The 13,486-nt window shown below is 51.8% G+C and overlaps 1 protein-coding gene across 8 annotated transcripts in view; it reads right to left on the reverse strand.

The window, feature by feature from the left end:
* Nucleotides 1-2,310: 2,310 nt before the first annotated feature.
* Nucleotides 2,311-13,486, reverse strand: part of GSE1 (Gse1 coiled-coil protein) — a 414,806-nt gene continuing 403,630 nt past the window's right edge. For 7 of the 8 annotated variants that reach the window (XM_033406335.2, XM_049704033.1, XM_049704034.1 and 4 more), the window contains 7 exons: nucleotides 12,722-12,834; nucleotides 12,213-12,483; nucleotides 10,683-10,796; nucleotides 9,534-9,899; nucleotides 7,592-7,870; nucleotides 4,204-4,307; nucleotides 2,311-3,514 (listed from right to left, as the gene is read on the reverse strand). In XM_033406335.2, the coding sequence (XP_033262226.2) occupies nucleotides 3,380-3,514; nucleotides 4,204-4,307; nucleotides 7,592-7,870; nucleotides 9,534-9,899; nucleotides 10,683-10,796; nucleotides 12,213-12,483; nucleotides 12,722-12,834 (1,382 nt within the window). In that variant the 3' untranslated portion in view covers nucleotides 2,311-3,379. The remainder of the gene's footprint in view (nucleotides 3,515-4,203; nucleotides 4,308-7,591; nucleotides 7,871-9,533; nucleotides 9,900-10,682; nucleotides 10,797-12,212; nucleotides 12,484-12,721; nucleotides 12,835-13,486) is intronic. The other variant, XM_049704032.1, reaches the window with a different exon arrangement.

Raw genomic sequence — 13,486 nt, forward strand, 5'->3', positions numbered from 1 at the left:
GCGAAGTGGCTAATCCACGCTGTACGATGAACAGCATCGCGGTGCTGACCATCTCCATCTGGTGGCAGGTCCCTGGAACTTGCTACACTTTAAGCCGTGGCCCAGAGGGAAGCGGGGTATGCAATCTAATGTTGGAGATGTGACAGCATTGTGAGCTACTTGACGAAACACCATCCCACATACAAACTTAAGACTTCCTGTTAGAATACTTCGCTACTTTGCTGAAGGTGTCGGCTCCTTTTAATATTCTTTGAGTTTCCCTGAGGGTGTATAATCTATGAGCATGTATGCCAATTAAGTGTTTTGTTTCCTTTAGAATATAGACTACACTGTTGAAGAGCCTATCTTGGTCACTTATCTGAGATAATGGATTAAGATTACGATATTTCACATCAGTTTGGCTTGTTTCTACGTGTGGCGCCAAGTTTGGGGGGAAGCTCTGGGTTGTTGCTAACGATCTGATTAAATGCAGAACCACACGACTCACTTTTGGAAGGGATCCCATCCTGCACAGGTTTAGCGAAACCCCCTTTAGAGGGTAGACGGCAGCCGTCTCTCCCAGGTGCCGTGGGAAGACACAGGTCGTGCAGGACTGTTCACAAAAGTACTGACACAGAAGTTGCATGATCAGTTCTAGAGCAAATGTGGTGCACTTCTGAACTTTGTCTTTCAGACTCAGTGTGAAACAGCTGAACAGAAAGCTTCAGGGATTCCATATTTCTCTGTCAGTTTTTAAGCCCAAACTGAAAAGAGGCTCTGATGCTACCATGCTCTTTCAGAATAAGTGTTTTCAGATTATAAAACTAATTACTAAATGGAACAAAAAAACCCCCAAGATTGGGTACTATGTCTCAGTGGTGCAGAGACATAGTACCCAATCTTTTGTTTTCAAGACACTTTGTTTCCTTTTTCTTAGTTTATTCATGTTGCCTTATGGGTTTGTATTTATATTCTGATTGTCCTATTACTTCTTGAGCCTTAGAATATCCAGAGACCCTCACAGGTTGGTGGGAGTATGGGGAAGCAGAGTGATGGAGCAGCTCAGAGGCGGGGCAGGGGGGAGGCAGGCAGTTCTAGCTCAGTGACACAGCTGCACCCCTGGGCAGGCGTCCCTTTAACCTGTGTGCCGCGTCCTCCTCCCCAAAAGCAAAACAGCCGCAGACACAGACGCTCCCCTCAGGTGGTAACAGGATGGGGCTGTGCACGTTATCAGATCTACTCATCCCTTTGCTTTTTGGCCAGGACCCCTACCAGAGCCGAGGAGCAAAGGCATCCAGACATTTTCTACTACGGAGTTAGGAGGACTGGGGGGAAGCGTTAAGATGTAGTAACCTTAGGCCTTCAGAGCCAGCAAGCAGATTTTAGGTAGAGAAATTCAGTGACGTTTTGCCCTGATCGTTGGGCAGTGGGGCTCCCTCTAAACACCTGTCGCCACCTGTGGCACATGGCGCTCTGTGTCTTTGCAGGGGAGGAGGCCCCCGGAAGAGCCCTTAGTTCTCGTCAAGTCGCTTCTGTAGAGAGAAAAGCACTTGCTGACTGCTGCTAACACTGGCGGCACTTTTCGTCTGAGTTTGCTAATAACTGGAAGATTCTTGGCAGATATACAGAGCAAACTGTGTGGGAACAGATAAAGTGACACAACGCCATCTGCCAGCAAGCTGTTCCGCGCAGCTGAGGTCTGGGGCCGAGGGCGTGGCCACTTCCTGAAGGTCAGCCAGCCCTTCCCCTGGCCCGGGGCGCGATGCTCGGGTCCCCTCTCCCTCCCCCCTCCCCCGGGCAGACCAACAACCACTGGCTGCTTTGGCCTCTGGTTCAGGCCCACTTGGGCAAGAGATGCCTTCCTGATCTAGATTTCACGCTGCCTGAACCTGCCTCATCCCCGTTCCTAGCCGCTCCTGTGGTTGGCACAGTAAGTCAGTCCAAGAAGAGAAGTTCTGCGCAGACATTGTTCACCCTACTTTCAGGCTGGTACAAAGCTTTGCATCTAAATAAATAAACCCTATACAGTTTCTACTTTGCACCTGCGCAGACTGCCGTAAGACACCTCAGCATCCTGTCCCAGCAGCCGCTCCCTTCCTCAAAGGCTCTTAACGAAGCCCATGTGCGCCTGCGTGCGTGAAGGCGCACACACAGCGTCCACCTGGCTCCCACTGGAGCCCGCCCCTCCTCGCTTCATAGCATGGGCTGTGGTGAACTGGCTGCTGTCCGGAGCAGGGGCGGGGCACAAGAGGAAGTGAGGCGTAACCATGGCTTTCTACATCATCACTCTGGTGCAACTCAAAAATGAAGTGATCGCATAGGCGCCAGTGGTAAGCTCTTTACTTTTCTTCTTCTTTAATTTTTTTAAAAACACTTCAATATCTTAATGTCCTGACCAGCAGCAGTACAAACACTAAAAAGCAAGGATTTTTTTTTTTGCCCAGAAAAACAAAACAAAAACAAACAAAACCCCCAAACAAGAAAACAAACAACAAAAATCCCTCCAAACCACATATTAAAAATGGCAGGCTTTTTTATAACAATAATTAAAGTAATAAAAACATACAAAACTTTGTTTTTTAATATATATACACAGTACAAGGCTGAAGCACCTTTGACTTTCCTCTCAAAAATTTACGTTTGTATGAAAACACCCCTACCGCAGTAACAATCTGGTGGGTGTGAATAAACGTGTACACAGAGCTCTGTACATTTTCCCCCGTGAAGTAATAGAAAGGTACCTTCAGTTTGTTGATTCGCTTTTTATCTTTAGGTAAGGTAAGAGCTTTTCTGGGGAAAAGCCTTTGGGTAAGGCTTCAGCACTGTTGCTTTGTGTGCTCCTAGGACCTGTTGCTTTGAAGAAAATTTTGCAGAAAAAGTAACTGAAATAAGCCCTTTACTTAAAAATGCACCCCACCTCCCTTCCACTGAAGGTAGGTCTCAGTCCCGGGGAGGACTGAGACCGGCCACCACCCCCTGCAGCCAGAACCACCTGGGTTCTCGAGGCCTAGTCACATGGCAACCAAGACAGAACACCGACGGTCCGGTCCAGTCCTACACACCCAGGGGCTAGAAACGATTGGATTTTAGTGTTGGTAATGGAGCCTTTCATCTTCAGATTAAAAAATCATGACGTGGGGAAAGAATAAAACTGCCTTTAAAAAGAAAAAACTGGGTGTTCTACAGGGGTTGCTCGCTGAATTACAAAGGCGATTCAATTGCATTGAAGTCAAGGCGAGTTCGTTCTTTCTTCTGGAGCCTGGAATCCTTTGCTTCATGCATGTGGCACATTCTCATTTCTTTAAGCTTCAAACCTCCCAGTGAAAAATATTAAATATTCAAGGTAATAAAATAGATAATATGTCTATACTATAGGTTCGGCCTAGTGCAAGGGAAACCGTCACCTAGGATATCCCTTAAAGTAACCTCTAGGCCAATGCATTGCAGGCAACGCAAGGCACTTCCGTAAGTGATCCAGTTCTGCCTGGAGTCGCTCCCTTTCTGAAACAATCTTCTGTTTCTGGCTCCTCAACTCCTGGAGAGAGAGAGAGAGAAATTCACGTAAAGCACTCATTTCACGCGGTAAGGAAACGTGTGTGTGGAATGCTAAGGAAACGTGTGTGTGGAATGCACGAATGTGCTGGAGGCCGACCTTCAGCACTCAGAACCAGCTCTGACTGTCCCCGAGGTTTCGGATTCTTACAGTACCTGCGCTCGCTCATAGGAACAGGGTCTCCTGCTGTCTCAGCTTCAACGCTGAGATTTGAAAAATTAGTCCTGCCGCTATAAAACTTATGTCCTGCTGCTTCAGGACTGGCCAAGACATGAGACCCGATCTGAGACGAGCCCCCACCCCGCGGACGGGAGGAAGCACAGCCGCAGGGCTGAGCCTGGCTGCGGGGGGAGTCCGACTCGCTTCAAGAGCTTCCTCCCTCCATCTTCCTGAGCAAAGCACAGGAGGGGGAGACTTGACACAGGCGATATATACACGCAGCATCGTCACCCTTCCAGGATCAATAGTCTGCAAATGAATGACGCTTCCCTCCTTAGGCCGAGACTGTTTTCATCTCTCAAGGGCACAATTTCCCTTCAAAACTTGTCTGTATGGGTGCTCTTGAACCCAGACTCGAAAGGCTGAACAAAAATAAGCATTATGTGTTTAAGAAAACCCCCCAGGAGCCGATTTTCATTCCTTTCCCCCACGTGTGGTGCCCTGGGACTCACCGCCATGCTGTGGGAGAGCTGCTCGGCCGTGAGACTGAGGCTGTAGTGCTGGGCCTCCAGCCGCCTGCACTGCGTCTGTAACACCTGCCGCTCTAGATTTTGCTCTGAAAAGACAAGTGATGCTGACACATTTCCTGTATGCAGGGGCCACAGGCCTGGCGAGTGTTCCCCTCTCTCTAGAGCCGCCAGCAAAGTCCTCTCCTTTGGACCACACTGCTCCCAGCCCTTCCATCATGCTGGTAAGTACATTAAGTATCACTAAAGTAAATCCAACCCAGTGGAATGAGAACCAAGGATCTAGCATTGAAAGGCAATTTTAAGGGATACAGGTTAGGAAGTAATTAAGGATAAATGTATAGCCTTAAAATGCATTTTTCAAAAAGAAAGATAAAAAGATAAGGGTTAGATATGAAAACTTTCAAGCTGTTAAAAATTTATAGTTTTAAAATCTCTGCCTTTCCAAAAGATACTGAGCCTGGTTTTAACAGGAGAGTGACTTCAAACCATCAAGAACAAATCCCTGCTTTAACAGTCTCTTCGATAAGAAGTGGACAGCTACATGTAAAAGAATGAAATTTAGAACACTCCCTGACACAAAAAATAAACTCAAAATGGATTAAAGACCTAAATGTAAGACCAGATACCATAACACTCTCAGAGGAAAACAGAACTCTCTGACATAAACTACAGCAAGATCTTTTTTGATCCACCTCCTAGAGTCATGAAAATAAAAAACAAATGGGACTGAATTTAAAACTTAAAGGTTTTACACAGCAGTGGAAACCATAAACAAAATGACAAGACAACACACAGAACGGGAGAATATATTTGCAATAATCAGACCCACGAGGGATTGGTCTCCAAAATATACAAACAGCTCCTGCAGCTCAATATCAAAAAAAAAGACCCAATCAAAAAAAAAAGGGCAGAAGATCTAAACAGACATTTCTCCAGAGAAGACATAGAGATGGCCAAAAAGCACACGAGAAGATGTTCAACATCACTAATTATTAGAGAAATGCAAATCAAAACTACAGTGAGGTACCACCTCACGCTGGTCAGAACGGCCATCATCAAAAAATCTACAAACAATAAATGCTGGAGAGGGTGTGGAGAAAAGGGAACCCTCCTGTATAAGCTGGTGCAGCCACGATGGACCAAGAGTACGGAGGATCCTCAGAAAACTAAAAAAAGAATTACCATAAGATCCAGCAATCCCACTCCTGGGCATGAAACTAACATTGTAAATCAACTCTACTCCAATAAAAAAAAAAAAGAAATCCCTCCTTTACATGAAGTGTTTCAGAGAGTAGAAGCCAGGGAAGGCTACCTGACTGATTTTATAGAAGCTAGAACAATCATGAGAGCAGGGTAAAGTACAATAAAATCAATCTAATACCAATTAAGAATATAAATTAAAAATCTTAGAAGTACTACCAAATCAAATTCAGCAAGGAGTAAACAAGCAACATCAGAAAACATCAAGAGGTGAAAAACAAGGTTGTCACCTCAGTAAATCTAGAAAATACATTAGTTGACTTTCAACAACCGCACACCAGAAAACTCAGCAGCAACTTACTGGAGCGCTTGTAAAGTTTCACAGAAAAGAGCCCCACAGGTGTCCCTGTTCAACAGTCTACAAATGATCCTAGGCGATGCAGCATGACAAGAAAAAGGAAATGTATACAAAATTCAAAAGGAAAGAATGAAACTTTTTATGGGCAGGCCTGATCATCCATGATCATCGAACGAATAAGGGACGACAAACACTAAAACATCCCCAGTGACAACTGATACCTACAATTAGATCTAATAAAAGGAAAGTCAGCCGCTCATGGAGCAAAAATGATGTAACGCCATATTCATAGGTGGGATAACATCACCATCAAAGATGGCCATTTTCCCCAACTCTATCAATTCAGTGTACCTGAAAATCTAACATTTTTGGGTGGAACAAAAAAGGCGATCCTAAAATTCACCAGGGAAAGCCAAGGGCCAAGAACAGCTGAGCTGTCAGAAGTCAGGGTGAGTTACTCCAGACAATGGGGAGCTGCAACGCTACGGCAGTGACACAGGGACAGGCCAGGAGAGCACCCAGAGACAGGCCTGGGCACGTGGGGGGTACACTGCCTGCCAGGAGCACACCCCATGGGGAAGAGGGTACCCCATAAACCTCCAGGATAATTGGTTGTCTGGGTGGGAAAGAAGGAGTTACACTTCTACCTTACTCCATCCACAGAAATGAATTCTACACATAAGAAAAGCAGAACTTGAAGACTTAGAAGGAAATGCATTTGTTACCAAGGAATTCCAACAAGGCACCAAAAAATAAACCCAGAAAAGACGGATACATGTCACTGTGTTAAAATAAAAAGGAATGCTATTAACACATATCCTTCTGGATATATATGTACTTAATAAATTCAAAACGAGGGTTTCATTTGAAGGAGAAAAGGAAGCAAAATGTAGGAGTTGATACTACATAAAATAGGGTAAACAACAAGGTCCTACTGTATAGCACAGGGAACTATATTCAATGTTCTGTGATAAACCCATAATGGAAAAGAACTGAATGTGTAACCGAATCCCTGCTACGCACCTGAAAATAACACAACACTGTAAATCAACTATACACGTCAATAAAAAGTAAATAAAATGTAGGAGTTGACACTGGCATTCCTTTTGATTGTACTTGGCGTGTTTTAAAATATTTGAAAGGATCATGATATTCATGATAAAAATTAAGACTCCTGTATGATATGGTGATAAACAGAATTTGGGGTTGGCACTGGCCTGGGTTTTGACATGCTGGTGGCCAACAAGGGTTCGCCTCCTGTACAAAGCTCTAGTCCAGGAGGACCACAGAGCACGTGGGGGACACCACCACGTCGCCCAGATGCTGCACACTTGAGCAGCCTGGCCACGTGGGGCTCGGCTAAATGAAGCAGCTTTGCACTTTCCAGGACCCTTGTACGTACCCACAAGCGTCAGGACGGATACAATGTTTAGAAGTGCATGGAAGACAGCAGAGGGCGAGCAGGCCCAGGTTTGCGCTGTCATGCTGAGTGGGGACGGGCGCCTGGTGCCTAAATTCCTCCAGTGAGGATGGCCTCACGTTTGTCCGTGAGGAACTGCCCCTGTAAGCCAGCCTGGGCACCCACAGAAGCCTGAGGAACGGTTCTGGGAATAGGTGAAATGGCTGACGGAGACGTACCTTCCGGTGTTTCTGCCTAGTTGTGGCCCAGGGACCCTGAGAACCCTGAGAGCTAGTGCCATGACTTAGTCCCCAGCCCGGTGACAAAATCTGGTGCTGACTGGCCTGTTAAGCTTTCCTTCCCTGCCTTTCCCGGGCCCCTCGCCTGGGCCTGCCTCCCGCTCCCCTGCGTACCTTCTACGTGTTCCTGGTAAGCTTCAAAGATGGCCTCGATCCCATGCCACTTGCGCTTCGGGGGGTCCTCGTCGTCGTCCTCTCCATCGTCGTCGTCCTCCTCCTCTGAGTCCGGGTCCACCTCCTGTGCCAGGGGGCCCTTCCTCCCGGCGGGGGGCTCCTGCTGCCCGTCACGCTGGGGCAGAGGCAGCCGGCTGGAGGACCGCAGCTCGGGGATGTTGTAGTGGACAGAGGTGTCGATGCTGTGGTTCTGCTCTGCACACAGCACAGCTGCGCTTCCTGGGGAAGAGAAGACGGCTCATCACAGGGCCCATGGGGACCTGTGCTGGGGGCAGGCGATGGAGTCAGCGTGACTGAGGTCTCACTGCGGACAAGACGAAGCATGGTGAGGCCTGTGCCCTTCGGAGACCGAAGACGGCACCATCAGGAGGGCTGAAAAGAGCCGTAAAGACGGCAGCAGGCAGAGCAACTAAGCCCGTGCGCCACAACTACTGAGCCTGCGCCCTACAGCCCACAAGCCACAACTACTGAGCCCGCACGCCTAGAGCCCGTGCTCTGCAACAAGAGAAGCCACTGCAATGAGAAGCCCGCGCACCGCAACGAAGAGTGGCCCCCACACGCCGCAACTAGAGAAAGCCCGTGTGCAGCAACGAAGACCCAGTGCAGCCATAAATAAATAAGACAGCAGCAGGCCTAGATTCAGTTAATCGCACCACGGGTACGAGCTCAGCTGTGTTAGGCCCTGAGCTTCCGACGTCGTGTTCTGTGAAACTGTGGGTTTGACCTTGGTCTACAGTGGGCCCTCAGTAAGTATCTGCCCCCGCTCGTCAGGAAATGCAGGCGCTCCAGTCCCTGAACACACCCCGTGCCCTGCCGGCTACCAGGAGGCTGCTAACTGGCGGGGGCCTGTGTAGACAAGGTCCGCTCTGCCTTGTGGCCCTGCTGCTGGTGGTCTAACAGGCGCAAAGGTCCTCCCCGCGTGGACAGCAGCCTCGGGCAGTCAGTGGACCGGTACGGCCCAAACTGTCAGGGGCTGGGTGACTTTAAAGTCCGGACAAAACAGGTGTAACATCAGGGAATGGTTGAAATGAGGCAGGAAAAATGTGTCCTCAGGCCACCGAAAAGCCTCTGTGGGTGTGTCTTAGCGGGGGGCACAGAGGGGTTTGATCTAGTCACACAGTCAAAACGTTTCCTTCTGGAAAAATACGGTTCAAGTAAATTCACAACAAACTTCCCATAAAGCGCTCCTCCTGCCTTGGAGAGTTGTTTTCAAAGGTCACTGCGAAAACCACTGCCCTTTGCTTTGAGTATCATTTCATCTCTGCTGACAGCATTAATTTACCTGAAGGATACTGACGTCAGAGCTGTATGTCTAATAGTCAGCTCTTCTAGGTTGCAGGAGTAAAATTTCTTTTATACTTTCTTCTGGCTACTGGAGTGTACAGAAATTTATTTTACACTCAGTAGTGATTTAATCACTGAGGATTCTTTTCTAATCAACGGGAATGAAATGTACTGACCCCTGTTCTCTGACCTGCAGTGATTCCCACCAAAATGTCCAAGGGGCATGAATCTGGGGGCTCACACATGGGGCTGGAGCAACCAGTGTGTCACACAAAGTGCTCGCTGGGTCTAGTTATCAAAGGACAGGGAGCTTTCCGGGTGAGTCTGTAGGGGAAGCTGGGAAATCATTCAGCTGTAGAAGGCATGGATCCTGTTTTTGCTGAAAAGGCTCCTCAAAGGGCCTTATTAAATTCAGACGGCCTCTCTTGCTAAGCTTCCCTGACGTGTGGTCCACGAAGCAGCAGCACCCGGGCACCCGCTGCAAGCGGTGCGCTCTCAGGCCCCACCCCGGACCCGCAAAGGCAAAGCCCGCCTCTACCGCCAGGTGCCTCACACACCCCGAGCGGCGCTCCTCAACAAAGCCAGGCGGCCCCGTTACCTCTGTGCTTCTGCAGGGCTTTCTGGGTGGACTGCAGGACGGACTCGTGGAACTGATGCGCGAACTCTTCCGCCACGAAGGGCTCCCACGGCTTGCTCTTCCCGTTGATGCCGTGGGACAGCGGCACGGGGATGTCCTTGGGCGCGGGGCCCCGGATGTAGTGGAGCATGCTCAGGCTCTTCCTGCCCCCAGGGGTCTCGCTCGGCCTGGCTTTCTCGCCGCTGGCGGGGGCTGGCTCTGGGACTCGCTCCTGGGGCAGGAGCTGTTCCAGTCTCCCAGGCTCCGTGGCCTTCTGGGTGTCAGACAAGGAAGCAGTGATACCCACAGGCTTCTCCGTATCCAGAGAGGCTTGCTGCGTGGCTGGTTCTTTTAGAGACAGAAAGTGAGGAACACGTTAAGACCTGCAAATGTGAACGGGCCAACCCTGATGTCTAGAGCTTACACTGAATGAAGACCCGGACTCCGGAGCCATTTAATTAAAGGTCAGTGTGCACTGTGTGGTCTGAGACGGGGTGTGTTTAGCAGCAAGGCCATCCTTGAGAGGTGCCCCAAGAGGGCATCTGAGAGGCAGAAGAAGAATCTGAAGAAAGAAGCAAGTCGCTTCCAGTCATCCAAAAGGCAGGAAGTTACGTAGCCTGACCCGACCGGAAAGATCCAGTTAAGAGCTGAGAACAGGGCCAGACCAACAAGATTTCCTGCTCCGTCAGCAGGACAGTGCAGGAGAGTCAGAGCCACGAGAGAGAGAGACAGAAGGTGTGAAAGCAGGTACTGGAGGGGCCTGCAAGGCAGAAAAAGCGAGACAAAGACGCCGGGAGGAGGGCGGAGGGTGGATGGACGGGAGCACAGAGCCCAAGCAGCAGGTGCTGAGACCCGGGCCACCGCTGGGCGGACGGACGGCGGCCAGAGCCACGCCGACCACCGGGCACAGTCTGCCGCAGCCGGGACCCTCCCCCGAACCCTCAGAGCCCCGACTGCCAAGGCTCGCGCTGCGGCCGAGGAGATCCTTCCCACGCGCAGGAAGCTTGAGAGAGAGATGGAGAGAAAGAAGCACACGCTGTGTCCAGGAGGAAGACGACCTGGGGTGGTGGCCTCTGACCCTGGGCAGCCCCCGGGACAGTCCCGGGCGGTGGCGGATGGGGCTGGCCTTACCGCTCAGGGACCCAGCAGGACTGTCCCTCGGAGAGTTCCTGAGCGGGTCTGCCACCGCTGCTGACAGCGCCCTCTGCTTCATGGCCTGGAGCAGCTCAACAAGCCTCTCTTTGTCTATGAGAAAAGCAGCCCGAGATTAACAAGAGGATCGTGTCACTCCTGGGAGGGAAGGAGAGCAGGAGTCCAGCCCAGGCCGCGACCGGCAGGCGCGAGTCCTTTAGAACGAGAAACACAAAGCCACGGGGACAGGCTAGGTTTAGAGGAAGAAACTGCACTTTACAGCGAGCCCAGATTCCTCTCAGCTTTTACTACATAACATTTCAGGTGTGTTCGAGAACAGCTGTGTGTGTGCAGCGAATGACTGGTACCTGCGAGCTTCTGGGAACGAATTCTTATTTAAAAGAGAAAAAAGTTGGCTCCGACACAGGAAGCAACCCCGAAGAGCCCCACAGAACCCTGGGACGCACAGGCTGCTTCCTGACACAGTCTCCTCCCCGCCGCCTGCCACGCGAGTGCGAATCCCACGACGGCTGCCGTTTAGGGAAAAGGGACACCGACCTGGTGACATCTGATGCCACAGATTCCTGACACAGTTCAGGGGCCTCTCGTGGACTGAAACTTAAGTGGCCACATCGCCGGCGGCCTCCTCCAGGAATGAAGCCAGGCACAAAGATTCTCTTTACAAGCAAAACTATGCGCGTTCCCAGGGATTTGCCCTGGCAATCGTGTCACTGCCCCTTCAAGAGAAAGCAAGAACGCCAGCTCACTGGTTCAACACAGTAACTGAATGCTACACCCCCGCTACCGAAATAAGTGAAAGTAACTAGATGACCAAGAAGCACTTCTGCTTTCCTCTTCCTTCTGGAAAGAGGGGAGCGAGTGCCAGCAAGGGGAACGTGGGGGTGCGCACCCCAGGAAGGCCTAGTTTTCACCTGCGCCACCATCCTGGCACTGAGCGAGCGTGAGCGGCACACCAAGGCAGCAGGTGCCCCAGAAAGTGTTCAGACCGCACCACGGGCTCCAGCCCAAGAGTCGGCCCCGACATGGCCCTTGGTGGCCAGACCGATCTGGAAGCATCTCTCAGGGCAAACTGTCCACTCAGTGGCTGTCGGCTCTGCCCAGTGGCCACGAGAGCGGCCGCCAAGAGAAAACGCCCGCTACCAAGAAGCCTGAGCACCTTGCTCGGGAAGGCGCACATCCACCCCACACGCAGGGCGGGCTGAACGTGCTGGGAGGCCTGACGAGGGCCAAGAGCAGCCAGCAAGCTCACGGTGGGCTGTGCACAGAACATCAGCGCGTCTTCAATCCCACCCGGGATGAGACAAGAGCAAACAGGCTTTGAAGGGGGCCGTGCAAGTTTCCGACGGAGAGAGGTGTGACAGCGGAGACAGTGAGGCAAGTCTGTGAGAGCAGAGGGGAGCCGAGAGGAAGCCCGAGAGCCCCAGGACGCCGCCAGGAGCCCGCGGCCCCGCCTCCTTCCTCAGAGACCCTCAGCCCTCCTGGCGAGGCCCCGCCACACCCAGGCCTCACCTTTCCTCTTCTCAGTGCTGATGTGGGTCAGGTTGAAGATGGTCAGGAACTTCCTCTTCTCCTCGAAGTTGGGGCTGCTGTTCATCTCGTCGGGGCTGTAGCGGGTGGACAGCGCCAGTCTCGGCGAAGGCGTCTGCCGCTTGCTCTGAACCGTCGGGGGCGACGGGCTTCTTTCTCTCAGCATCCGCCGCCGCTTCCTCCGCTTCTGAGTCAGCAATTCCTCCTTCTGCTGTTGGGTGGTCAAGCCAAAAAGTTGCAAAAACTCTAGCTTCTAGATTGGGAAAGAAAACAAATGAGTTTGAAACCACTGGCGGTGGCGTGCTTCCACTGACCCAGGGGCCCCTCCTGGGGTCCTCGAAGCTCTTGTGCTGTGGCCACTCCGCGCCGGGCCTGGGAGGAGAAGGGCCCTGACGGCGTCCCAACGAGCGTGGGAAAGCCCAGAGGCAGGCACCGAGGTGAGTGCCAGCAGCCCAGCCCCGCGCCTGACCGCAGCGACGCGCCCCAGATACCTCGGAGGACGTGTCCAATTTGAGGGGCGGCTGCTCGGCCACGCAGCGGAGGTGGGCCCTAACCTCCTCCTCGTCACTCTCGTCGTAGGAGTCGTCCAGGTCGTAGTAGTATCCTGGAGGTGGAACGGATCTACTCAGCTGGGCAGGGAGCCTCGATTCGCCAGTGAACACACACAGGGCACTCCACCTGGCAGGCCAGGCCCTACCGCCCTTTGAGCACCCCCAAAGCCAGACTCCTTTCACCCCAGGTGGAAATGTGCATTAACCCCTAGTCCTAGGGCTTCTCCGGGCTGGCAGGTGGGGGGCAGAAAGCAGGCACCAGGCTTCCCTTGGATCCACAGACCCCAAGTGACCACGCGGTCTCCTGGCCAGCACCGATCCCCCAGCAGGGGACCGTTCATCACACAGGCCCGGGGCCACGTCCACGGCAGCCCAAGGCTGTGTGTGCACATCCACTCCCTCCTGCTCTCGAGGGGACAGGCACACTCAGGTCCCCATCCCCTCAAAGGTATAGAGCATACATGCCAACTCCTGTGCAGAGAACAGAACCCCTGCACCCGAGGGCACCGGGGCTCTCCCCCCGCCTTCTCACAAGGTGAGTGGAGCAGAGAAATCTTCCTGGGGTTCTACATTTAGCCTAGACCAACAACGTAGACCAACCAAGAGTCGCTCGGCCTTGGCCCCCGCTTCCGGCTAAGAGGCTGAATTTAACACCATGCAGAAGAAACTGGTCTGGACCCCTGATCCCTCCTGGTCTGACAGGGG

This window comes from Orcinus orca, chromosome 20 (genome assembly GCF_937001465.1).
Source record: "Orcinus orca chromosome 20, mOrcOrc1.1, whole genome shotgun sequence".
Lineage (NCBI taxonomy): Eukaryota > Metazoa > Chordata > Mammalia > Artiodactyla > Delphinidae > Orcinus > Orcinus orca.